This window comes from Hippocampus bargibanti, linkage group LG11, assembly GCF_051943395.1.
Source record: "Hippocampus bargibanti isolate YZ-2025 linkage group LG11, ASM5194339v1, whole genome shotgun sequence".
Taxonomy (NCBI): domain Eukaryota; kingdom Metazoa; phylum Chordata; class Actinopteri; order Syngnathiformes; family Syngnathidae; genus Hippocampus; species Hippocampus bargibanti.
In genome coordinates, this window is record NC_142744.1 from 960,233 (window position 1) to 987,257 (window position 27,025).

A 27,025-nucleotide genomic window follows, 5' to 3' on the forward strand; every position below is an offset into this window, starting at 1 on the left:
TGGAGCTACCTAGGGAGGGAGGCAGCTAGCGGACTGTCTAGAGAGGGAGCTAGCTAGCGAACTGCCTAGGGAGGGAGATACCTGGGGAGGGAACTATCTAGCGAGGGAGCTAGCAAACGAGATAGCTAGGAAGCGAGCTAGCTAGCAAGCTTTATTGGGAATGGCCGTGAATGAGTAAATAAAATTCAGTTCTTCAGCGTCAATGAAACGTCAAATGTAATCAGTTCTTTTATTTTGTTGACCTTGTCCCAGGAAGCATTTCTGAAACGTCAAATGTAATCAAGTCTTTTATTTTGTTGACCTTGTCCCAGGAAGCACTTCACCCCTCTTGATGCGCCCCCGGGTGGTGCTTGTGCAGGTGAATCCTCAGGTTTTGCTTGCCCGCAAAGCGCTTGGCGCAGCAATGGCAGGCGAATGGTCGCTCGCCCGTGTGGACGCTCTGGTGGGTCTTTAGGTGGCCCGATTGCGTGAAGCGCTTCCCGCATTGCCCGCAGCAGTACGGCCGCTCGCCGGTGTGGACTCGAACGTGGATTTCCAGGTTGCGAGCCGATGAGAACCACTTGCCGCAGTAGTTGCAGACGAAATGGCGGTCTTGACGCAGGCGGCTACGGTTTACGGCGTCCAATCCGGCGTCCAATCGGGGCCCCGCTAAACCCAGAGCCAACGGGAAGGCGGCGTTCGAGTCTGACGCGGGCTGCCGGGGGAGGGTCTGGGTGCAAAGCTGGCCCTGATTGCCCCACGAGGTGCCGGATCCCGGCTCGAGACTGGGTAAACCCAAGACCTGGTCGTGACTTCCTGGACGGAAAGTTGACGTTTTTCGATCGGATTCCGACGTAAAGTCGCCGACGACGTCTGAGGAGGGGTCTCGGCTGAGGCCGGGGGAACCCGGAAAGCTCCGAGGTGGACCTCTGGGTGGCGCTTTGACCTTTTCTTCCCAAGGATCGAGACCGCCCGATGAGGTGGTGGCGATGAGTCCGGATTTCGGGTTCCCTTCAAAAGACACGCCATGCCGGTCACGTTAGCTTGTATTGCATTATCATGCTAATCGTATTCGTTGCTCTTTGCAGAGGATAAAGAATACAGTGCTACCTTGGCTTACGAACTTAATTGGTTCCCAGAAAGTGTGTGTAAGGCAAAAAGTGTGTATTCCAAACATTAATTTCCCATAGGAAACAATTAAAATGAGAATAATCCATTCCCAGTTCCCCTTAAAACATATTTTTTTCTACTAAATAAGCCTTAAAATGACACAAAATATACTTTATTTTATGTATAATAAATGTGCTATGGTATTGTAATTAAAGAAATAAACTGTACTGTAAAATAAAGTCGTATTGACCTTTGTGATGGTCGTTGATGGCTTGATGGAATAATACATTTCATTAAGTGCCTTTCAAAACTCTCAAGGTCACTTTACAGTCACAGTGAACGGTGGCTCGTGTGGCTGCCGCTGCTCACCCACAGAAAAAACGTATCCTGTGACTGTAAAGTGACATTGAGAGTTTTGAAAGGCACTTATAAATGAAATGTATGATTATTATTTGATCACAAGATGCAGCAACATACGTTGGGACACTATGCTCACTGGCATATATTCTTTATCATCAGGGAGGGAAAAAAACCAACTTCAGATGACAACAATCCAGCTGGAGGCGATGACGCAACAACAAAGGAGCGTCGGACCACTTTGATGCTTACCGTCCTCGTCCAGAAGCAGATGGCCGCCATTGTCCTCGTCCTTGTCCACTTCTTCTTTCACCACAAACGCAACTTCTTCGGTCCTCGGAACACCCGTATATGTGGTTTCCTGGGACACCAAGGGCACCCACGCATTTGCAGAAAAAAGTCACGGGGACTGTAACCTTAAAAAAACTGTAGAGAGTTCACTACATTGCGGTTTTTCATCTATCGCGGGCGTTCCTGGTCCGCGATCAACGCGGGATGACTGCATATGTCATATTTTTTTTTTTGTATGTGAGAGTGTGTCACCTCTGCAGCTAACGGCTTGCTTTCTTCTGCTGAGGGCTCGAACGACAAATCTCGTCTACTTCTACGCCCGTTGTAGCCGTTCGCCGATCTGTCGTCCAAGCCTGGTGAAGGGAAACGCAGTGGGCGACACCGAGAGATGACAACACTGAGTGAGATGGTAATACAGTGAAACCTCGGCTTACGAACACTTTAGCTTACGAACTTTTCGCCTTGCAAACATTAAATTTGTGAGAAGATAATCTTGGCATACGAAGTAGTTTTCGGCGAACGAACCGAACTAGTTTCTGTCACCACTTTTCTTTGAGTGCAGACCTGGTTTGTTATCGAGTGGAGTACTTTTGCTATTATGGGACGGAAAAAGACCCTACCATAGGCTAGTGTTAAGCCAAAGACGACACAAAAGAAAATGACGGTTGAACAGAAGAAGGAAATCATCGAAAAACATTGAGGTGTGCGTTTGTGTGACTTAGCGTCCCACTACCAGGATGCTAAGTCGACCATTGCTACGTGTGGCTAAGGGTGTTTCTGTGTTGTCTAAGCAACGGTCTCAGGTAATAGAAGAGGTTGAAAAACTTCTGTTGATTTGGATTAACGAAAAGCAGCTAGCAGCATTTTTTTAACCCAAGAAAAGTCTATATTTTTTTTTTCTTTATTTGTGATGAAAAATATTCAATAACATTGATTTTTTTTATAGATTTTCTTTGTAAAATCAAATTTCTGTCAGTATTTTTTTAAATAATGTTTTAATAATTTTTATTGTTTTAATTGGGTAAAAACTATACTGCCAATTTACATTTTTTTAATCACTATTTGCCCCAACACAATTATCGGGTTGATTATTTCTTAAAAGCACTTCAAAATATAAACATTATTTTACCCAATAAATTACACAAATGAGATGTGCGTTTGTGTGACTTAGCGTACCAGTACGCTAAGTTCACCATTGCTACGTATATTGTGTAATGCAACAGTCTCAGGCAATAGAAGAGGTTGCAAATCCTCTGTTGATTTGGATGAACGAAAAGCAGCTCGCATGGGGCAGTGTGAGTGAGGGTATTATCGCAGAGAAAGCATGGCACCTTCACTCTGATATCATCAAGAGGCAACTACATCAACGACCATCACAAAGGTCAATAAAACGACTTTATTATACAGTATAGTTTATTTCTTTCATTACAATACAATATCACATTTATTATACATAAAATAAGGTATATTTTGTGTAGTTTTAATGCATATTTAGTAGAAAATTACGTTTTATGGGGATCTGTGAACGGATTATTCTCATTTTTAATGGTTTCTTATGGGAAATAAATATTCGGCTTTTCAAATTTAAAACAGATTCTTATCTTACAGACAGTGTATTTTCGGTGTTCAAATACCTGCCATGTTTCGGCGTCTACGCTGACGAAGGCGGAAGTAGACGCCGAAACACGTCAGGTATTTGAACACCGACAATACACCGTCTGTAAGATAAGAATCTGTTTTAAATTTGATATAAAGTAGACAGGATGAACTTAATACAACTAGACCAACTTTTCGCCTTACACGCACTTTCTGGGCACCAATTAAGTTCGTAAGGTGAGGTATCACTGTCCTCGTATTGTTGTCGTTTGGTGGTGTTGTCTACGGACGATGAGTACGACTCACAGTCGTCGGGTTCCCCGTTGGCTTCCTTTGGGTTTCCGGCGCCCAAAACCGCCGCTGTCGCGCCGCCACCGCTGGCGACGATTGTTTCGAGGTGTTCGAGCTTCCTGCGGAGCTCGTCGTTCTCTTTGCGGCTGCGGCTGATCTCCATCTGGAAGACGGCGTAGCTGTCGTCCACCAGCTGGCACATTTCGCTCACCGCAGCTCGGGTCAGAGCGTCCATGACGGTCGCCAATTGCGAGTGTAACGTCGCTAAGCTCTTCATCGCCGCCAACAACACAAACCGCACTCTTGGTTGTTTAATTCACGTGACACTCGAAGAAGACACGAGAGTTTATATTCCAGCGTGTTATGTTTTTCACACACGGGCTGACATGTTTGTTCGGGGATGTTGGTTTTGTTTTGACTGTTTCCGCTTTCGGGATTTCAAAATGAAAGCACGGTTTTTAGCGCATGCGCAGTTGGCTTCACACCGAAGCCCTCCGGTTACGTATTAACATTGTCAACATTTTGAGATTGTTTTATTTTATCTACAACATTATATTAGGTAACATTTATTGGTCTCACGGGTTTAAAACGTTTTAATTTCAATGACGAGTGTTCTTCTGGTGTGAGTGCGCACCCTGACCACTAGGGGGAGTATATTGGCCAAACCAATTTTTTTGTGAATTGAGTCATTTCATAAATACACAAACAATTCTACACATTGGGTGGGCGAAATTTTCCAACCGTTTTATGAATTTATTGTAAACACACATTCAAATAAAGTGAAACTACTCGTCATTTGATGACAATGCTCCGATCTTACCGTAAAATGGGCATCTCTTTTCATCACGAACATAACTTCAAAGTCCTTTTACATCTAACTTCATAAAAAAACGTCACGCTAAGACAATTTAAAAATCATATACGGCCCATCCTCACAGAAACGGCTTCACATGCTCAAAGTTGCTCTGATCTTCGCCATCGAGGTGGCAAGGAACAACAAAATACAATGCGGCTAAAACTGTTGTAGTTCTGGTTCTGGCCGTTAGGTGTCAGCAATGCTCCGTGGCTGAGGCCGACCTCTTCCCGGCGATGACGGCTTCCTCCCGGGCTAAAATGAAGGGGGCGGGTCGAGCCTGCGGTGCCTCCACACAGTGATGAGCTGAGAAACCGACGGGGCGACAACCTGGTCCAAGTCGAGCTGGTCGGCATGTGGATCGCCGCCTGTCCCCACTGCCTTATTTGAAGTCGTTTCTCAAGCGAATGCGGATTCTGGTGAGTCTTATGTGTTTATTTTTGCTTGCTTAAACGAAGTTGTTTTCTTTTTCGCCGGTGGTCATTGGTTTCGACTCAAGAACCCTTTCTACGTGTCACTTACAGGGAAGGACGTCATGACGGAACTCGGTTGCCATTTTATTCAATTTAGCGTTTATATGCCCTTTTAATAAATTTAAACCTCCTGTTGATTGAAACTAAACCGCAAATCCGATTGGACGGAAGGTGCTGTTTAATTCGGCATACACGCTAACGTGCAAACACGCGTTTAGGAAGCCGTAAAAAATGAAATTCGATCATAACAACATAGCCGCCAGGGACCAGAAGACACTTTATACTAATTTACAAAGTGAAATCCAAAAAACAAATGTTAGCAGTGTTAGTTGCGTAGACGCCGATTTCAACAGTGCTCGTTGAGGAAGAAATTGCAGTCTTTAAAAACAAAAAAAGTTGAATGTGTTTTAAGGAGACTTTGGAATGACGATGCAAATGAAATGACGTCAGAGCACAGCGATGACAAATGTTTTGCATTCGTTTGACCCACAAACAAATCGTTTTTTTCTTCATTTGATTTAATTTTAAAACGCAATTTATGCAAATAAGTGACGTCTTCTTCAAGGGTAACATGAGCAAAAAAATGCGGTTGCTATGGTGGATCTGTTTGTGTTTTGTTGATGGCGTTTTTCTTGGCTTGTCCAACTTTTTGTGTGGAGTTTTTCCATGGACGCCTCCATAAGTAGTTTTTTTTTCCCATAATTTGTCATGTTATGAAAATAAAGTCCTATCTTTCCCCCCACAAGAAAGTAAGTTAAATCGTTGAAAGGAATTCAAGTTGCAAAACGTGTTTATCCAACTGGAATAAAATCATTAATTTTAAAGTGACTGTTGCAGCACTATCATGTAAGTCATACTTGTGGAAAAAAAATCTATATAATTCCTGTAAACATATTAGAATACTGACTTCATAATTTTGTATATTTTTTTTTCACATGATATTGTTTAGACAGGCGAAATTAGCTGGCTTTCTCTCTATGAGTGGGTAGAGTGAGTGAACGCTAGTGTGTGTGTCTGCCGCTGCTCACCCACAGAAAAACTTTTCCTGTGACTGTAAAATGACCTTGAGAATTTTGAAAGGCGCTTATAAATAATATGTTTTATTATTATTATTAGAGTCAAAGTTACATGAGCAAAATTAATGTTAAAAATATAGTCTTATTTTTGTGCTTTTATTCTGGAATGTTATGTATGCGTTTTGTTTTGTTTTTTTCAACCATTGATTCACCGTTTATCATTTAATTTTAAGCTTAATTGCAAAATCAGATGTAGAAAAGTATTTTTAAATTATATATCAAGGACATTATTTCAAATGGATTGTGCGAAAATTGCGCTAATGTCATTTATTTATATTTCAGTTCCGATTCAAATCCGATGTTTTTTTTTCAATGGTCTTATTTTAAAATAATAATAATACTACATTTAATTTCTTAGTTTCTTAGTTTAAAAGGCTTATTTAGTAGAAAATTCTGTTTTATTGGGACCTGGGAATGGATTATTATCATTTAATGGTTTCCTATGGGAAATACATTTTTGGGATACACACTTTTCACCTTACACAGTCTGTCTGGGAACCATTTAAGTTCGTAAGCCGTGGTATCGCTGTATATAAAATTAAAAGCTAACACATTTGTTTTTGTGCTGAATTTGTCACAAATTTGATATGAAATGTAAAATTTAACCCAAACCTTGTGCTTCCGTAGACGCAAAATGAGTAACAGCGTCGACCCCAGGATGGAAGGTTTGCCCGGATCGGTCAACGGACCGGTCCCGGTCCCCGGTGGTCCATCGCTCGGCCCGCCGCCAGCGCAGCCTCAGTCATCCCTCACGGAAATCACGGAGATGTGGATGAAATTCGGCAAGACCTTCGCTGCCATCTTGCCCATCTACATCCTGGGCTACTTGGAATTCAGCTTCAGCTGGGTACTGATCGGACTCGCCGCCTTGTTTTACTGGAGGCGAGCCCATGGCGGCAAGGATTACAGAATCAACCGAGCGCTAGCCTTCCTGGAGCACCGCGACAAAGTGGTCAAGCGGAGTTTGCCCACCACCGAGCTGCCGCCGTGGGTGAGTCGTTCGTCACTTCCTCAAAGCTACCCGTGCAATGTCCAGCTTGTGAGCCTTGAAGTGCCCTGCTTTGAGGTAAACCGTGGTCTCCGGCCCACCAATCAGCAAGCAAGGTTTCCTCCTGGAGGTCATTATCGGCCAATTAGCACTTCCGGGATTGAGCAATTTATGTTTGGGATGGGACATTTAAAGGACAACCGACACCTTCGGACAAGTTGTGTCCATAATTTGTAAAATCACTTCAAATGACTTCCACGGAGCGCATTTTACAAAGATTCCACTGCATCTAGCTATATTTTACCTTTTAAGATATATTCAGGAAGTCTTATTTTCGAGTTAATGACGATTCCCTAATGACGTCACATATGGAACGCCCCTGACCGAGAAAGTGACACACAATGCATTTTGGGTACTTTTTTTCATCTGAAAACACAGTGTTGATGGCGAAATTAGAAGGAAAACGACAACTGGACGCTACATTGGAGTCCAGACGGCTTAAATTGATACAGAAGGACTTCTTTAATCGATTTCAAACATTAATGTTTTCCTCTTCAGAACTATTTGAATATTCATAACTGGATGAGTAACAAGAAAGCATTTTCTCTGAATATTAACTCTCTGAAGCTATTGTTTTGATTCTGGAGCAAGGCAGTTTGTCAAGTTTGCTAGTCATTTAGCGTCAGAGTGTCTATTCAACATTTTGAATGGATTTCGACTTACGACCATTTTTGACTTACGACCGTTTGGTCGGAACGGAACTCGGCCGAAAGTCGGATGTTACCTGTATATGAGAAACATTTTAAAAAATGTGAGTACCCCCCCCCCCCCCAAATAAATAAATTGAGCAATAAAATGAGGCCCGTTCCACGCTGACGTCCACTCGCTTTGGATCAATCGCTGTATCAGTTCTTTGGAGTAAAAAAAAGGGAGAAAAGCCAGCCACAAGTGGAGTCACTTTGACACAAAAGTTTGTTTGTCATTGTGATAAGGAGGCAGGGGGGTCGGTGGGGGTCAGGTCAGACGCTGATAACGCCGGGTTCAAAGGTCACACGCTCCATTTGCTAAACTTTGTTGTCATCGATGAACGTGGTCATCCTTTAAGAAAAACAAAAGGCATCGATTGGTCGCTACTTTTTCATCACGAGAAACGCTCGAGGCGACCATGCGCCAACGGGCGGGGCGGGAACAATATCGAGGAACACGGATGATGAGAACCCGTGTTGAATCCCATGTTCCGCTTCAAGACGGCAACTCTGTTGCAAAGCTGTGATTTCAGACGTTTAGTTAGCTGGATAAACGAAAGATTAGCAGATAGATTCATCGAGATAAACATCCCCAATCAATCAGTTGTGAAGTGTGGAAACGTGATTTCTGAGGGTCCCTGAATGCAATCCTTGATTATATTACATACATAAAAGCTGTGTGTATAACAGCGACAGGCCGGGCATTTCGTCGCTAGGCCTTCAGTAGTGCTACATCTGAATTAACCACAGCTGCGAGTATGGTGTGATTTACTACACGGCCACTAGAGGGTGTTGTTGGCCGGGAAATAATTTGTGATTTAGATTAGATAATAATAATAATAATAATAATAATAATAAATTTCATTTCTAAGCGCCTTTCAAAACTCTCAAGGTCACTTTACAGTCACAGGATAAATTTTTCTGTGGGTGAGCAGCGGCAGACACATGCGCCAGCGTTCACTCAACCCGGAAGTAACACAAATAGATTGAAAGCTAGTGAGCAAGCTAACAGATAGCTAGTTCGATCGCTAGCTAGTTTGATAGCTAGCTAGTTCGATGGCTAGCTAGTTTGATAGCTAGCTAGTTCGATAGCTAGCTAGTTCGACAGCTAGCTACTTTGATAGCGCTAGTTTTGTCGCTAGGTAGCTCTATAGCTAGCTAGCACAGCAGCTAGTTGTTTGACAGCTAGCTAGTTTGACAGCTAGCTAGTTCGACAGCTAGCTAGTTTGGTCGCTAGGTAGCTCAACAGCTAACTAGCTCAGTAGCTAGCTAGTTTGGTAGCTAGTTAGGTCAGTAGCTAGCTAGCTTGATATCAAGCTAGTTCGATAGCTAGCTCGCTCGACAGCTATCTAGCTCGCTCGATAGCTAGCGAGCTAGCTAGCTAGCTAGTACACAAGAGCTATTTATTTGTTTGTTGATGCCACCAGCGCACTACCCGAGTCGAAATAAACATCAGGCGAGCCAATGGAATCACTCAAAGAATCTGGAGACCGTTTTGAGTGTTTGTTTACATGTGAGAAGACTCCAAAAACAACACAAGTTGTTGCTAAATTTCACTTGTGAGATCAAAAGTATGCTGGAAAAAGCCAAAGAAAAAGCATCTTTGCGTCACTCGCATCTCATCGTGTTGATCTGTAGCAAATGTGTTTGTTTTGTGTTTTACAGGTCCACTATCCGGATGTGGAGCGAGTGGACTGGCTCAATAAGGTACTCGCTCTCACACTCGCAAAGTTTCTTGCTCTCACACACACAAAAAATTGAGTTTGTCCTTGGTGTTATTTGCGCCGTTACCCGGGCGACTGACTCGCTTCTCCCACAGTTTTGGATTGTATTGAATTGGATGTACCAGCAAAGTTATGAAAGGAAGAGGAAAGGAAAGAAAGAAGTAGAAAAACAAAATACAGGAGCTGCTGGAAAGGCAGCCACTCTCGGGGCGCCGTCTTGAAGGCAAAAGAACAACAAAAATTAAATAACAAATAATATGACAACACAGAGAGTCATTCATTCTTCAGCGCTTGCTGTACCCTCTTTGTTACATGAAGCAGTTTTAGATGAAAGAGGAGACGATCAAAGCGTCCTTTTCAGCAGTGGATCTGGGACGTCATGGTGGAAATGTGCACGTCTACTACAAGCAAAATGTAAAATTTCCCACCAGGTTGCGATTCTGTTTGACGACGTGTTGTTGCTAAGCTAACAAGCAACAAAATCATAGCGTGAAAATGGCCGCCAACGCACGTTCTTCTGTTTTCGGCAGACGGTGAAGCAAATGTGGCCGTTCATTTGCCAGTTTGTGGACAAGTTGTTGAGGGAGAGCATCGAACCTGCGGTCCAGGGGGCCAACCCACACCTCAGCTCCTTTTGTTTCTCCAAGATTGACATGGGAGACAAGGTCAGTAGCGCGCGATTGGTCGCTTGCCACGTTTCCTCAATGGCTTGTTTCCTTTGCAGCCTTTAAGGGTCAACGGCGTCAAGGTGTACACGGAGAACGTGGACAAGCGGCAGGTCATCATGGATATGCAGATTAGGTACTGCGTGTACATATGTGTGTGTGTGTAACTGTATATATGTATATGTGTGTTTATATGTGTGCGCATGTATATATGTATATATGTATATTTGTGTGTATACGTGTGTGTATAAATGTGTATATGTGTGTGTCTATATGTGTGTACAAATGTGTATATATGTGTGTATAGATGTGTGTGTATAAATGTGTATATATATGTGTGTATAAATCCATGAATATATATATATACATGTGTATATATCTGTATATATGTGTATGTATATATATATATATATATATATATATATATATATATATATATATATATATATATATATATATATATATATGTATGTATGTGCATATATATATATATACATATATATATATATATATATATATATATATATATATATATATATATATATATATATATATATATATATATATATATATATATATATATATATATATATATATATATATATATGTGTGTGTGTGTGTGTGTGTGTATATGTGTGTGTCGTGGCGCTGGTGCGTGTGGCTGCCGCTGCACACCCACAGAAAAACTTATCCTGTGACTGTAAAGTGACCTTGAGAGTTTTCAAAGGCGCTTAAAAATGAAATGTATTATTATTATTATTATTATATGGGTGGATGGATAGAAATGTCTTGTCAAACATCTTCTTGTCAAAAGTTTGTAACATCTTGTCAACTATCTACATTTCCAGTTTTGTGGGCAACACGGAGATCGACGTGGACATCAAGAAGTACTACTGCAGGGCGGGAATCAAGAGCATCCAGGTACCACGACCCACTCGTCGTCGCGGCGACCGCATCACTTCAATCTTCACCTTTGACCTTTTTCCGTCCCATTGAAGGAAGTAGCGTGTTTAGCGTGTAGCCTTTTTAGCCTAAAACAGTAGTTGTGGATTGTGCCAGATGACCTCGAGTGTTTGTCATGCGACCTCCAAAGCGTTTCAATGTCTTTATGACCCTTCGTCGTATTGATAACAAGTATCGATATTTATTGATAAGTATATCAAGTATTGATAACAAAATTCAGGATTGAGAAATGACTCGCTATCGGCCCCCCGGGTTGATGCCGTGGTTTGCCGAGCACGCCAGGGAAAGTTTTGGTTGCTTTTATGCGGGTCCAAATTGATTATATTATTGTTCATTATATATTCCTATTTGATACTCTGTTTTAATTGTATTTTGTTTTTGTTTTTTAATTAATTTATCTGCGTTCATATGAGCAGGCTCAGCGTATCAATTTAAGTTACTTCCGGTTGAGTGAACGCTGGTGCGTGTGGCTGCCGCTGCTCACCCACAGAAAATCTGATCCTGTGACTGGAAAGTGATTTTGAGAGTTCAGAAAGGTGCTTATAAATGAAATGTATTATTGTTATTATTATTAGCAATCTATTAGCTAGCTAGCTAGCTAGCATTCTATCTATTTGAGTTACTTCCGGGTTGGGTGAACGCTGGCGCGTGTGGCTGCCGCTGCTCACCCGCAGAAATACTGATCCTGTGACTGTAAAGTGACCTTGAGAGTTTTGAAAAGGCGCTTAGAGATGAAATGTATTATTGTTTTTATTATTATTAGCTCTCTATTAGCTAGCTAGCTAGATAGCTAGATAGCTTTCTATCTATTTGAGTTACTTCCGGGTTGATTGAACACTGGCATTTAAGATTTAGTCTTCATTTTTTATTAGCATTTTTAGCATTTCTTGTTGAGCATTTCAGTGTTCATCTTTTAGCATTTCTTGTTTAGCATTTTATACATGGCCTTTGTTTTTTGGGAGCATTTTTAGCACTTAATTTTCAACATTTAGGATTTATCCTTCATTTTTCTTTGAATTGTTTAGAAAAAGGTGATTATAATCAGCCGTCGGCACACATGACTGCGCGCTAACAGAAAGCGTCAGGATTATGTTGTCAATCAGGACGGCAACAAGTTTGCTCGGTGCTGAATGATTCTCCTTCAAAGGAAGCGTAATGCGAACGTTTGGCATTTTCGCTAGCGCAGTTTCGCTAGCGCATTTGTCGCTTTACATTTTGTGTTCAGGTGTCGGACGTTTCGCTCCTCATCCGAAGAGCTTTGGTAGCCTTGAAACCTCTTTGATCGTAGCATTTTAGGCTTCCATTTTGTTGATTAGCCTTTGTATTTATCGTTTTTTGTTAGTTTGGTGGCCCATAATGTGTATTTTTTTGTGATCATTTTGGTTCCCAACGTCGTATTTCATTGATCACGCCGACTGAATGTTTGTCTTGTGGTTGTGGTTTAGCTTCACGGCGTGATGCGTGTGGTCATGGAACCTCTCCTGGGAGACATGCCCCTCATTGGCGCGCTCTCCGTTTTCTTCCTCAAGAAACCTGTAAGTCACGCCAGGTTTTTTGTTCCCTTTACGGATGATGTCTAAATTAATGTATTATTATTATTATTATTAATCAGAGTAAAACGTTGGAAATCAGTTAAAAGTCGGAAATCAGAGTTAAAAGTCGGAATCCTGAATTGAAAGTCGGAATCCTGAATTGAAAGTCGGAATCTGAGTTAAAAGTCGGAGTTCTGAGTTAACGGTCGGAATTTCGGGTTAAAGGTCTGAATTTCTAGTTAAAGTTCGGAATTCTGAGTTAAAAGTCGGAATTCTGAGTTAAACGTCGGAATTTCGGGTTAACGGTCTGAATTTCGAGTTAAAGGTCGGAATTGTGAGTTAAAGGTCAGAATTCTGAGTGAAGTCGAAATTCTGAGTTAAACATCAGAATTCTGAGTTAAAAATCGGAATTCCGAGTCAAAAGTCGGAATTCTGAGTTAGAGGTCAGAATTTCGGGTTAAAGGTCGGAATTTTGAGTTAAAGATCGGAATTTTGAATTAAAGTTCGAAATTGTGAGTTAAAAGTCAAAATTCTGAGTTAAAAGTCGGAAATCCTAGTTAGAGGTCAGAATTCTGAGTGAAACGTTGGAATTCTGAGTTAGAGGTCGGAATTTTGAGTTAGAGGTCATAATTCTTAGTTACAGGTCGGAATTCTGAGTTAAAGGTCGGAATACTTCGGTAGAAGTCGGAGTTCTGGGTTAAAAGTCGGAATTCTGAGTTAAAAGTCGAAATTCCAAGTTAAATGTGGGCGTGTTACTTCTGAGATTTGTTCCGACACGCTTGAGCGCAACAGCCAGCGGGACGTCCCGAGCTGCAACGGGCGAGTCCGCTGGCGTGCGCCAATCAAACTCAAACGTGCAGCCTTGAAATAAGAATCTCTTTTATTCGCTGACCAGGGTTGCCACTCAAATTATCATTCCCCATTTAAATGAATGGAAATATCATCAATCCATTCCAGCAGCCCCACCCCATGCCTCCGTTTTATTCGGTGACAATGGTTGCGACTCAAATGATCTTTCCCCATTCAAATAAATAGAAATGTCATCAATCCGTTCCAGCCGCCACCCCCCTTCTCCATTTTTGAAGTGTTTATTTTCATTAGCCTTCAGTTTCTTGAATGACGACATGTTTGCCATCTCGTTCTGCATGCTTGGAATAGTTAACCGTGTGCACTTGAATCAAAATTGCTTGGAGTCAGTCCCATGATGCATTGCTGCGAAATGGCAGTTTGCATGCTGCTTTGGTTTCACCTCGCAAACATTTTGATGGCTATCAGCTGATCGCTAACTTTGATTTCGGGAGCTAACCGAAAATTGAAATCCAACCGAGTGTAGCGGACGGAAGTTGCGCTGTAGCCGTTTTTTTTGGCATCGTTGCCGTTAAGCTCGCCTGATCTTTTGTAGCTTTGCCGCCATGCGGGATCTCTGAGCTGCTGACTCATCTCTCTCGCTAACTCAGATTAGCACGCACGCACTTGTACAAACGTGCGCGTACGTAAACGCCACTTCTTGTGACACGATTGTACACACAAGCACACGCTTGAACTCGCAATGTCCTACTGACGTCAGATTTAAAGACGTACACACACACAAAATATCCTTTTGATGTCATATTTGAAAAGATATGCACACACACACTTAGCATGCAACATCCTTCCGAGGTTAGCTTTAATAATAATCATAATCATAATCATAATACATTTCATTTGTAAGGGCCTTTAAAAACTCTGGCACATGTGGCTGCCGCTGCTCACCCGCAGAAAAACTGATCCTGTGACTGTAAAGTGACCTTGAGAGTTTTGAAAGGCACTTACAAATCAAAGTTATTATTATTATTAATATTATGAATATTATGATTATGATGATGATGATTATTATTATTGTTAATAATAATATGTTTGTGGTTCTGTCTTGCAGCTTCTGGACATCAACTGGACAGGCCTGACCAATGTACTCGACATTCCTGGGATCAAGTACGTGCCAGGGTTATTAGCTATCTTGCTATCTAGCTAGCTATGTCGCTATCTCGTTAACTGTCTGTCTAGCTACCTAGCTAAGTCGCTGGCTATCCAGCTAACTTGCTAGCTATCGAGCTATCTTGTTAACTGTTTGTCTGTCTTGCTACCAAGCTAACTCGCTGGCTATCTAGCTAACTTGCTAGCTATCAATATATATATATATATATATATATATATATATATATATATATATATATATATATATATTCGGAAGTGTTTGAATTTTTGAGGATGCTTCAAAAATCTTTTTGAAGCTTTTATGTGGCGTGCACGTCGTCGCCGGCGGTCGGAAGAACGACAATTTGGGGCCTGTGGAATAACTAAAAGCCCATGAGAGGATGTGAGCGGCGCTTCCTTTGCTCACTTCCTGTTTGCTTCCATCACATCCAAACTGGCTGGGCCGCCTTTTTGAAATGTCGCCGTCCTCGTTGGACGGGTCCGTCGCTGTCGTTTGGCCTACGTCGAGTTTCTTGGCCACGCCCGTTTTCACTTTCCTTGTCGGGAGGCGGCTGTGTAGTGTACACTTGACTTCCTGTGAGAAAGGCGGCCATGATGGAAAGCCACTCAGTGAATGAATGAATGAATGAATGAATGAATGAATTGGATTGGATTTACCTTTATTGGATTTTGCGTTGATGTACCTTTATTCGTCTCGCAGTGGACAAATTGACATTTCACAACAGCAAAGTGATGAAAGGAAAGGAAGAAGTAGAAAAACAAAATACAGGAGCTGCTGGAAAGGTAGCCACTCTGGCGGCGCCATCTAGAAGTCAAAAGAACAACAAAAACTAAATAACAAAAAAATATGACAACACAAAGACACAGACAGTCATACATTATTCAGCACTTGCTGTACCCTCTTTGTGACATGAAGCAGTTCTAGATGAAAGAGGAGAGTATCAAAGCATCCTTTTCGTATGATCAAGCACTGGTGACCTTCACAGCTCCCACCCTGTTCACTTTCATACTCTTGTCTGCGCGCGTGGCCGTTTCCTTGTGGAATGTGCGTATCTTGCCAAGTGAACACACCTACAAGGGCAATACCGCAGAAGTGAACATGCTGTCTCACGAGCGTGTGTGCGCGTGTGTGTGCGCGCGTGCACGTGGTCAGCAAGTGAATGCAGAACGAAAAAGGATCTTTACGTGCCTGTAGTTTAGTTTCAGGAAACAAAAAAGTCGACGAGGTTGCCCCTAAGTGTATTTTAAGCAGAGCACATCGCCCTCTGGTGGACAATTGCAGCACTTCGGAAACAAAATAAACATACCAATTCATGATGGCGGCGAACGGTTGACGCCATGATTAAATATCGCTAACATGTAAAATGATTCCTACGTTTTAGTTTGTATTTATTAGGCCAATATAGTTTAGTATTTCATTTAAAATGGATCGATTTGAGCCACAAGATGATAAAAATAGAGACTTTTGCCAACTTGTGCTCCCACTCACCGATCGTCATTTTGGAAGGAAGTGCCTTCGGAATGTTTTTTTTCTTCTCCAAAATACTTCAAATTAAACTATTATTATTATTATTATTATTTCTATAAGCTAGCTAGCTTTCTATCTATTTGAGTGAATTTCGGGTGGCGCGAGTGGCTGCCGCTGCTCACCCTCATGAAAATGTATTCTGTGACTGTAAAGTGACCTTGAGAGTTTTGAAAGGCGACTTAAATGAAATGGATTATTATTATTATTATTATTATTATTATTATTATTATTATTTATTATTATTTTCGCATTTCTTTATCAATTGTACCATGTATTTATTTATCTATTTTATTGTTTTACTTCTCACTTCAAGCAACGGCTCCTGTATTTTGTTTGTCTACTTCTTTCTTTCCTTTCCTCTTCCTCTCATAACTTTGCTGCCGTGTAAATTCCGGGTAGAGTGAACGCTGGCGCGAATGTCTGCCGCTGCTCACCCGCACACACACAAAAAAAAAGGTTGTTATCCCGTGACTGTAAAGTGTCCTTGAGGGTTTAGAATTGCGCTTTGAAATGAAATGGATGATTATTGTGATGATTTGTCCTTGTTGTCGCCATCAGCGCTTTGTCCAACAGCCTGATCCAGGACATCATCTCCAGCTTGCTGGTTCTGCCCAACCGAATCACCATCCCTCTGGTGGGCGAGGCCCAACTGGGCCGCCTTCTCTTCCCCGTGCCGCAAGTACGCCACCCTCCTCGCCCGCATGCGCCTTTTCAGGCTTTTGCGCTTCTTGCTAAGCTAAGCTTAGCTCACCACGCTAACCCCGCAACCATCAGGGCGTCTTGCGCATCCACTTCCTGGAAGCTCAGGACCTCCTGAGGAAAGACAAGTTCCTGGGCGGCCTCATCAAGGGCAAGTCGGACCCGTACGGGGTCATCCGGGTGGGCAACCAGCTGTTCCAGAGCAAAGTCATCCATGAGACGCTCAACCCCAAGTGGAACGCCGTCTATGAGGTGAGGAGGCGACGCGGCGCTCGGTGACAACAATCAAGCCTTTGGATTGTGGCGCCATATCTAGGCTAATAGCTAATCTCTAGCGAATAGCTTTCTAGTCGCTAGCTATTTGCTAGCTATTCGCTCGCTATTAACTATCTATTTGCTAGCTATTAGCTGTCTATTTGCTCGCTATTAGCTATCTATTCGCTAGATATTAGCTATCTATTCGCTCACTATTAGCTATCTATTTGCTAGCTATTAGCTAGCTAATTCGCTTTCTATTTGCTCGCTATGAGTTATCTATTTGCTAGCTATTAGCTATCTATTCGCTAGCTATTAGCTAGCAAGCTAGCTCGCTATCTATTTGAGTTATTTCGGGGTTGAGTGAACGTTGGCGCATGTGGCTGCCGCTGCTCACCCACAGAAAAAACTTGTCCTGTGACTGTGAAGTGACCTTGAGAGTTTTGAAAGGCGCTTGGAAATGAAATGTATTATTATTATTATTTGTATTTTTCTTATTATTTTTATTATTATTATAATTTTTTTATTTTTTTATTATTTTCATTATGTTTATTATAGTATTTTTATTATTTTTATTATGTGTATTAATTGTATGTTTATTATGTTATGGTTACTATTTTTATTGTATTATTTGTATTCTTATTATTTTTATAATTTTTTTTAATTAAGATTATTTTGATTATTTTTATAATTTTTTATTAATTTTATTATTTTTATAATGTTTTTATTAGTTTTTTTTTATTGTGGTTATTTTGATTATTATTATAATTTGTATAATCTTTATTATTTTTATTATTTTTATAATGTTTTTTAGTTTTATAATTTTTATAATTTGTATAATTTTTTTGTTATTGTTATTATTTTTTATTGTTTTTATTTGTATTATTTTTATTTGTATTATTGTGATTATTGTGATTATTATTATTAGTATTATTATTACGACACTTGGGTGCGACGCCTTGCAGGCAGAGGTCATGGACCCCGAGGGCCAAAACATTGAGGTCCAATTGTACGACGAAGACGCGGACAAAGACGACATCCTCGGAAGGTGCGTAAGACACGCTGACTGACGCACCAAGTCAACATTAGCGCGTCAAGGCAATGTCGAAAGCAACTTCAAGTAGCGACGAGCTAACGCCGTGTCAATCAATGTGGACGCTGGCTGCGGAGTCACTCGGGTTGTTGTCGTTCCAGCGTCACCATTGACCTCAACCAGGTTGTCAAGGAGCAAAAAGTGGACGAGGTAAGAGTGACACGATTGACACGATTGACACGATTGACACGATTGACACTTTCAGTCCTTTTTTGTGTCTCGTTTGACGGGAAAAATCGGAGCAAATTAACCCTGTCATGCGCAAGTCGCAGTTATCCGCCGAATGACAAATTGGGTGTACACACACACACACACACACACACACACACACACACACACACACACACACACACACACACACACACACACACACACACACACACACACACACACACACACACACACACACACACACACATATGTGTATATTTAAAAAAATATGCATATTTTAAGATTTTTAAAATGTATGTCAGGTTTCAAAAAAAGGTTTTAAAAAATATATAGTTAAATAAACAAAAAATATATATAAATTAAATATATATGAATAAAAGCATTAAAAAGTATATATATATATATATATATACATAAAGCATTAAAAAGAAAAAAAATATATATGTATGAAATATAAATAAATATTATGTCATAATATATATACATATATGTAAAAAAATAAAAAAAATATATATAGATAGAGATATAGAGATATAAATAAATACACTTAAGAAAAAACTATGTTGAGAGATTTATATATACATTTATATTTCAGGTAAAAAATATGATGAATTTGTAATGTGTAATTTTTTTTAATGTTGTAATTTTTTTAAAATTGTTTAATTGTTTAAAATTTTAAATGTTTAAATGTTAAATTAAAAAAATATATTTTTTTTTAATTTAATTTTTTTTTTAATTTTAAATTTTTTATTTTTTTAAATTTTATTATTATTTTTTTTTAAATTTATTTAAATTTTTAAATTTATTTAAATTTTTAAATTTATTTAAACGTATTTAAATGTATTTAAATTTATGTAAATGTATTTAGATGTATTTAAATGTTTTTAATTTTTCTGCGCATGCAGTGGTTCAGTCTGGACGACGTGGCTAGCGGCAAGTTGCACCTGAAGTTGGAGTGGTTGTCTCTGCTGTCCACGCCCGACAAGCTGGACCAGGTGAGCAGCGGAACATTTCCCGCATGACTTCCTCCCTGCCGTGATGTCACTTCCCGCTTCGCTTCCTGATTGTCAGGCTTTGGCCAGCATCCGCGCCGACCGCGGCAAAGCAAGCGATGGCCTCTCTTCGGCGCTGCTCGTCGTCTTTTTGGACTCGGCGCGCAACCTGCCGGTAAAGTCAATCCAATCCAATTTTCACGTTATTTTATTTTGAAATCGGATGTGGTCTTTATTTTGTTTGATCTTTTCAAATTGTTCCCGTTCAGGCAGGAAAGAAAGTGAGCAGTGACCCGAGTCCATTTGTCCAGCTGCGGGTGGGTCAAAAGTCCCACGAGAGCAAGGTGCGAAAACCCAACACGCCCCTTCCGGGTCATTTTTTTTCTCCCCCCCCCCCCCCCGATGTATTTTTCAGCAACCGTGGCTTCATATCAAAAGAAATAAATATTAGACATTTGACATCACCTGTAGGCTAATTATAAAATAAATACATTCATAAATAAATACGTAAATACATAAATAATGCATAAATACGTACATGTACTTATGTATGTATTTATAAATTTATAAATATAAATAAATACATAAATATATATAGATACATAAATAAGCACATCAATAATACATAAATAGATAAATAAATAAATACATAAATAAATACATAAATAGATACATAAATGCTTAAATATGTAAATACATGAATACATACACGAATAAATAAATAAAAAATACATTCATACATACATGAATAAATTCATAAATACATACAGAAATAAATACATACAGACAGACATAAATAGTTGAATGAACGCTGGCGCGTGTGGCTGCCACTGCTCACGCGCAGAAAAAATATCCAGTGACTGTAAAGTGTCCTTGACAGTTTTGAAAGGCACTTAAAAATGAAATGTATTATTTAAATAAATAAATGGTATCATTAGCTAATGTTTTTGGATTTTGGGGAGATTTTGCCAAGATCCAAAAATGTGTTCATAAACCAAATAAAATTTCAAAATGGACGTCATAGTTGTTTTTTTCGCTGTCCGTCAGACCCGCTACAAAACCAACGAACCGGTTTGGGAAGAAGCGTTTTCCTTCCTGATCCACAACCCCAGGACTCAAGAACTGGAGGTGGAGGTAGGTAGAGAAATTAGTCGCTGTAAAAGGTGGTGGCCAGGATGCGGAGGGTCCAGTTGAATAATTTTTTTTTTTCTTGTAGTTTTCGCCGACCCGATTTTTGTTGTCGTTGTTTTAGGTAAAGGATGCCAAAAACGACAACTGCTCCCTGGGGACGATGGTCCTACCTCTGGGCCGCCTACTGGAAGCCGAAGACATGACCCTCAACCAGCAGTTTCTTCTGCGCAACTCCGGCCCCAGCTGCAGTCTCAAGATGAAAATGGCTTTGCGCGTATGAAACATCTCCACTTACAAACTGGAGCCATGACTCCTTTTTTTTTTTTTTTTTTTTTATTGTATTTGGAAAACTGATCTATTTAGATAGTGTATTTGGAAAACTTTTTATATGGCAGTTGGATGGCTAGCCAACAAGCTAGATTGCTAAATGGATTAAAGAAAGCCAAAGAAAAAGCAACAGGCGGAAAAATGAGGTATGATGAAGATTAGCTAACTAACTATCTCGCTAGCTATTGGTTATCGAGCTATCTAGGTGGCTGGCTATCTAGCTAGCTATCTGTTGGCTATCTACTAGTTGGCTAGCTAGCTATAATTATTAACTTCCGGGTTGAGTGAACGCTGGCGGTTGTGGCTGCCGCTGTTCACCCACAGAGAAAACTGATCCTGTGATTGTAAAGTGACCTTGAGAGTTTTGAAAGGCGCTTAGAAATTAAATGGATTATTATTATTATTATTATTATATATATTATACTGTATTTGGGATTTTTTTTAACATATTTATACAGGTAACATCCGACTTACAACCAGCCCGACTTAAGACCATCCGTACTTGCGACGAGTCATTTTGCGTCCAAGTTTCTATTCAACATTTGAATGGATTTCGACTTACGACCATTTCGACTTACGACCGTTTGGTCGGCACGGAACTCGGTCGTAAGTCAAGCTAGCTTTCTATCTATTTGAGTTACTTCCGGGCTGAGTGAACGCAGGCGCGTGTGGCTGCCGCTGCTCATCATCATCATCCCGGATCATATTTCCTGAAAAGCACAAAAAATGGCCGTGTAAATGTTTGAAGGAAACTTTTTGTGCTGCCCACCTTCAGGTGATGAGTCTGGACGGAGACGCCACTTTGGGCGTGGACCAGACCTCGCCCGCTCTCAAATCCGATCCTGCCAACCCGACGCCGCGTCCGCCGTCCGAGTGGTCCGCCGACTCCACCGCCAACGTCCCGCGTTCGTACTCGGTGTCGGGCCAGGACGGCTTGAGGCGGCGTCGGGAGTCCGAGCTGGAGGAAACGCCGGACGCTCGTCTGATTGGAGGCAGCTTGGCCGAACGCGGCCGAACGGCGTCGCGCGTGGCCATCACGGGATCGCAGCACTTCCTGGACGGCGGCAAGGAGGCCACGCCCAGCATCGCCTCCGACGTCTCTTACCCCTTCGCTGCTCAGGAGTTGCAGCAGAGACTCCAGCACATGCAAAAGTACAGTTTTTAATATCCTTTCAAAACAATCAGACACACACAAAAGTTAAAAACGGTGAAAACAAGACGACGAAAGAAGGGCGAGAGTCATATGATCGGTTTTAGGTGCACCATTTGAGAGGTGAGCAGCAACATTTTGGACCAACTGGCCATGTTTCAGGCACGGCTGGTTGATTCCAAAGTCAAGCGAATTAACGAAATTGAGATAGAGCCCTCGGGTGTCCAAGTCAAGGCCTAGGGGCCAAATCTGGCCCGCCACATCATTTCATTCGGCCCGCGAAAACAAATCAAACGTGTGAAATTCCAGTTTTTGACACGAAAAAAACCCACCATGTATAATAAGGCGTTTTTGGCACAAAAAAAGCAAGCATGTGTAGCACAGGTGACCATGTCAAGGCCCGGGGGCCAAATCTGGCCCGCCACGTCATTTTATTTGGCCCACGAAAGCAAATCAAAGCTTATGAAATTCCAGTTTTTGATTAAAAAAAACAACCATGTATATCAAGGTGTTTTTGGCACAAAAGAACTAGCATGTATCGCACAGGTGTCCATGCCAAGGCCCGGGGGCCAAATCTGGCCCCCCACATCATTTCATCCGGCCCGCGAAAGCTAATCAAACCTGTGAAATTCCAAGCTCATCTATCGAGCTAGCTTGCGAGCGAGAGAGCTAGCTACGTAGCAATCAAACCAACTGGAAATTAACAGCGAGCTTCAAATAGGTTTGAAATTCCGCCTGCTTGAAACGAATCGGAATCCACTAGCACTTAAAATCACTTTCCAAACACAGTTCTGCGATGGCGATATTTCATATTTTTGTTTTGATAAACTTTGCTGTGTGCGTGCGTTTGTTTTGTAGTGGTTCTGGACCCAGCTACTTCCCCCTGGGGGAAATCCAGCTGACAATAAGACACAGCTCCCAAAGGAACAAATTGGTGGTGATGGTCCATGGCTGCAGGTAACAAACCCGCGTACTCGTGTGTGTGTGTGTGTGTGTGTGTGTGTCTGTGTGTGTGTGTGTGTGTGTGTGTGTGTGTGTGTTTTACTTATTTTTGTGTGTGACGATGTGGCAATCCAGGGAAAACTTGTATCTTGCGTTCAGGAATCTGATCGCGTTCAGCGACCACGGCTCGGACCCGTACGTTCGCCTCTACTTGCTCCCTGACAAGAGACGCTCAGGAAGGAGAAAAACTCACACCTTCAAGAAAACGCTCAATCCCGTTTATGATCAGACGTAAGGACTAAGGTCATGATGAAAAAAATCATAATAAAAATTAACTTCCTAAAAACGAAAACATGAATAAAAAAAATCGTCATCAATGTTCCACACAACATTTTAATTTACATTTAGAAAGTGTGTTTTACTTTGCTGTGAAATTATGATTATGATTATGATTATGATTATGATCATTACCATTATCATTACCATTGCCATTACCATTATTATTATTATTATTATTTAGTACCTGCAAATCTAATTAAATCATAATTCTAAATAAATATTAATTATTGAGTATTATTATTAGGAGTAGTACCTGCAATTCTAATTAGTAATTATTGAGTATTTTTTATATAATCCATTATTAATATTCATTATTATTAATTATAAATTATTGAATATTATTTTTATTATCCATTATTATTATCAATGAGTATTTATTATTATTATTTAGTACCTGCAAATCTAATGAAATCATAATTCTAAATAAATATTAATTATTTAGCATTATTATTATTAGTAGCAGTACCTGCAATTCTAATTAGTAATTATTGAGTATTTTTATATAATCCATTATTAATATTAATTATTATTAATTATATATTATTAAATATTATTTTTATTATCCATTATTATTATCAATGAGTATGTATTATTATTATTATTATTATTTAGTACCTGCAAATCTAATTAAATCATAATTCTAAATATTAATTATGGAGTATTATTTATATTATCCATTATGATCCATTCTCATTATTAATTATTGAGTATTATTTATATTATCCATTATTATTATCCATCATTATTCTAAATGTATTTTGTACCTACTATTTTCAGTAATAATTATGAATTATTTATTGTTTATTATTAATTAGTATACAATATTATGTATTATTGGTTATTAATTAATATATATTATTTATTATTTTGTACATGTTTTAATTATTGTTGATTATTGGTATGAGTATCAATTAGTATTTATTATTAATTATTATTATTAATACATTTTCTCCATTATTATTATTTATGTAGTACCGATTTTAATTATTAATTTATTAATTATTTATTATGATTGTACATTTGTATGTATTATTGATTATTATTAATATTATTTATTATTGTTTATTTATTACTATTATTATTTAGTATAATTATTATTATAATACATTCTTATTATGAATTATTATGAATTATGATTGCTTATTATGACTTAATATTTTGTGATCGTTGACTGTTATTATTTGTATATGGTCAGTTTCGAGTTCAGTGTTTCGCTGGTGGAGCTCCACAGAAGAACTCTGGATGTGGCCGTCAAGAACAGTGGAGGCTTGCTCTCCAAACACAAGGGCTTGCTGGGAAAGGTACAACACCAAAAAAATCACAATGAAAATGAAAAATTAATAACTGGCCACCGGCAACCATTTGTCCGGCAGGTACTGGTCAAATTGGGACCCGAGGATGCTGCCAAGGGATGGACGCAGTGGTCAGTTGCCACTTCAATTCTTTGACTTTTAGGTTGAAAAGAAAAAAAACATGTTGTTTCAAAGAAGAGTTTTATTTTGAAGGGACACTATTGCCTCTCAAAAAAGGCAAGTTTTAGATTCCGCTGAAAACTCTTTTTTTTTTTTTAAATTGTTTTAATTAATTAGGCAAAAAATAGCTGCTGTTCTACTTTTTTTAACATGACTATTTGCTCCAACACACCCTTCAATATATATATTTTTTTAACCCAAGAAAAGTATTTTTTTTTCTTTATTTGTGATGAAAAATATTCAATAACATTGATTTTTTGTATAGATTTTCTTTGTAAAATCAAATTTCTGTCAGTAATCTACTTTTTTTAATAATTTTTTTTATTGTTTTAATTGGGTAAAAAATATACTGCGAATTTACCTTTTTTATCACTATTTGCCCCAACACAATTATCGGGTTGATTATTTCTTAAAAGGTTCCCACCCTTCAAAATATAAACATTTTTTTACCCAAGAAATTACACAAACGAGGTGTGCGTTTGTGTGACTTAGCGTCCCAGTACCAGTACGCTAAGTCCACCATTGCTAGGTATGTTGTCTAAGCAACAGTCTCAGGCAATAGAAGAGGTTGCAAAACATCTGTTGATTTGGATGAACGAAAAGCAGCTAGCATGGGACAGTGCGAGTGAGGGTATTATCACCGAGAAAGCACAGCAACTTCACTCGGATACCATCAAGAGGCAACTACATCAACGGCCATCACAAAGGTCAATAAAACCACTTTATTATACACTGTAAGAAAAGAATCTGTTTTAAATTAAATTAAACTTTATTATACCGTGCAGTGTATTTCTTTAATTACAATCTAATAGCACACTTATTATACATAAAATGATAAAATGTGTGTAGTTTTAAGGCTTATTTAGTAGAAAATTATGTTTTATGGGGACCTGGTAACGGATTATCCTCATTTTAATGGTTTCTTATGGGAAATAAATATTTGGAAGATGAACTTTTCGCCTGACACACACTTTCCGGGAACCAATTAAATTTGTAAGCTGGGGTATCACTATATTTAGTATTTATGGCAGTGAATGAGTTAATGTTGTTTTTTTTTATGAAAGTTTTTCTTTTTTTTTTTTTTTTTGTGGCCCCTGCAGGTACGAGCTAACTGAAGACGGCCAAAGGAAGACTCATCTCATCTAAAAGTCATCGTCACGGTTCCAATCTTCCCTTTTCTGCTCTTTTCATCCTTTCCGAGTAAACAAGCAGCAACAAGGCCAAAAGGGAACAAATGCAAATTGCCTATCGCGCTTTAATGTATCATCAAAACCAAATCCTTGATGTAACATACATACAATGGATGTATGTCACACTACGAGATGGTTTGAATGTTATTATTATTATTATTATTATTCTTTTCTTCTAAATAATGTCGTGTGCAAAGAAATCTTAAAGGACAACCGACACCATTTTTTTTGTTTTCACTGACATCAGAAAAACGTTTGATAGCATCTAAAATAGCCTCTGTTTATGTTTATTATTTTATTTTCGTGTTTCTTTTGTTTCTTTTTTAACACATTTTGCTAAACAAAGCTTTACACTGACTTTCATTTTCCATTTGTTTATCTGACGTGACACAAAAGTATGAAATTACAGTAAAGTCTCGTTATATCGATATTCAAGGGAGTCCGAAAAAATATCGATATAACCGGGACTATCGATATATCCGATATCGATATAACGAGACTTTACTGTATGTTGTTCAGCTCCAGTGAGTGAGTTGTTAGCATAAGATTGAAATATTAACCAAAGGCGAGTTTGTTGTGAAATGGAGAGCTACGTATGTTATCATGCCTCAATTATGCATATTATGTACAGTACAAAATATCACGATTGAATATTATCGTGTATAACAGCACCAACTCGTGGCCATTTTGTTTTAATTCTTTTTTTAATGACTCAGCAATACGTATTTGAAGCGAGTGTCGTTTTCATATTACTGTATTTTGATACTTCCGTTTTACTTGTAAAGTCTTAAATCGCTTTATTCAGTTAATGTGTTTTTTTTGTCATGATTTTAAGTATTCAAAATAAAAAAGGAGTAGAAGAGGAAATCTGTTATTGATAATGTGTGTCCTGCTTCGAAACACGGATCATATTCGATGGAATATCTACTCTTATTTTGAATGGCTCACATTTGAGTTTTTCCTGTTGTGCCAAAGGTCAAAGGTCACGTGGACTGTCTGCGTCTGCGTCCATTTGGTCAGGAATAAAACAAAAATCATGAGTACGAAATTTGATAGTGTATTTTTTACATGAGTAATTCGTCTTTCACATAATTTTACACAATTTTTTTGGTCGTTAA

At 39.4% G+C, this 27,025-nt stretch overlaps 2 protein-coding genes across 2 annotated transcripts; one reads left to right on the forward strand and one right to left on the reverse strand.

The window, feature by feature from the left end:
* Window positions 1–43: 43 nt before the first annotated feature.
* LOC148891021 (uncharacterized) lies at window positions 44–4,420 on the reverse strand. The gene is made up of 4 exons (XM_089008185.1): window positions 3,640–4,420; window positions 1,990–2,090; window positions 1,699–1,807; window positions 44–990 (listed from the first exon to the last, which is right to left on the reverse strand). The coding sequence occupies exons 1-4, from the start codon at window positions 3,899–3,901 to the stop codon at window positions 320–322; spliced, it is 1,143 nt and encodes a 380-aa protein (XP_088864311.1). The 5' UTR covers window positions 3,902–4,420; the 3' UTR covers window positions 44–319.
* Window positions 3,430–26,774, forward strand: esyt2a (extended synaptotagmin 2a). The gene is made up of 24 exons (XM_089008183.1): window positions 3,430–3,570; window positions 4,671–4,896; window positions 6,654–7,017; window positions 9,426–9,467; window positions 10,015–10,149; window positions 10,209–10,285; window positions 10,998–11,070; window positions 12,558–12,647; window positions 14,560–14,615; window positions 16,705–16,825; window positions 16,921–17,097; window positions 18,066–18,148; window positions 18,295–18,343; window positions 19,270–19,359; window positions 19,436–19,531; window positions 19,626–19,700; window positions 20,404–20,490; window positions 20,609–20,761; window positions 21,590–21,966; window positions 22,823–22,921; window positions 23,066–23,197; window positions 24,441–24,546; window positions 24,619–24,668; window positions 25,818–26,774. The coding sequence occupies exons 3-24, from the start codon at window positions 6,661–6,663 to the stop codon at window positions 25,861–25,863; spliced, it is 2,571 nt and encodes an 856-aa protein (XP_088864309.1). The 5' UTR covers window positions 3,430–3,570; window positions 4,671–4,896; window positions 6,654–6,660; the 3' UTR covers window positions 25,864–26,774.
* Window positions 26,775–27,025: the final 251 nt, after the last annotated feature.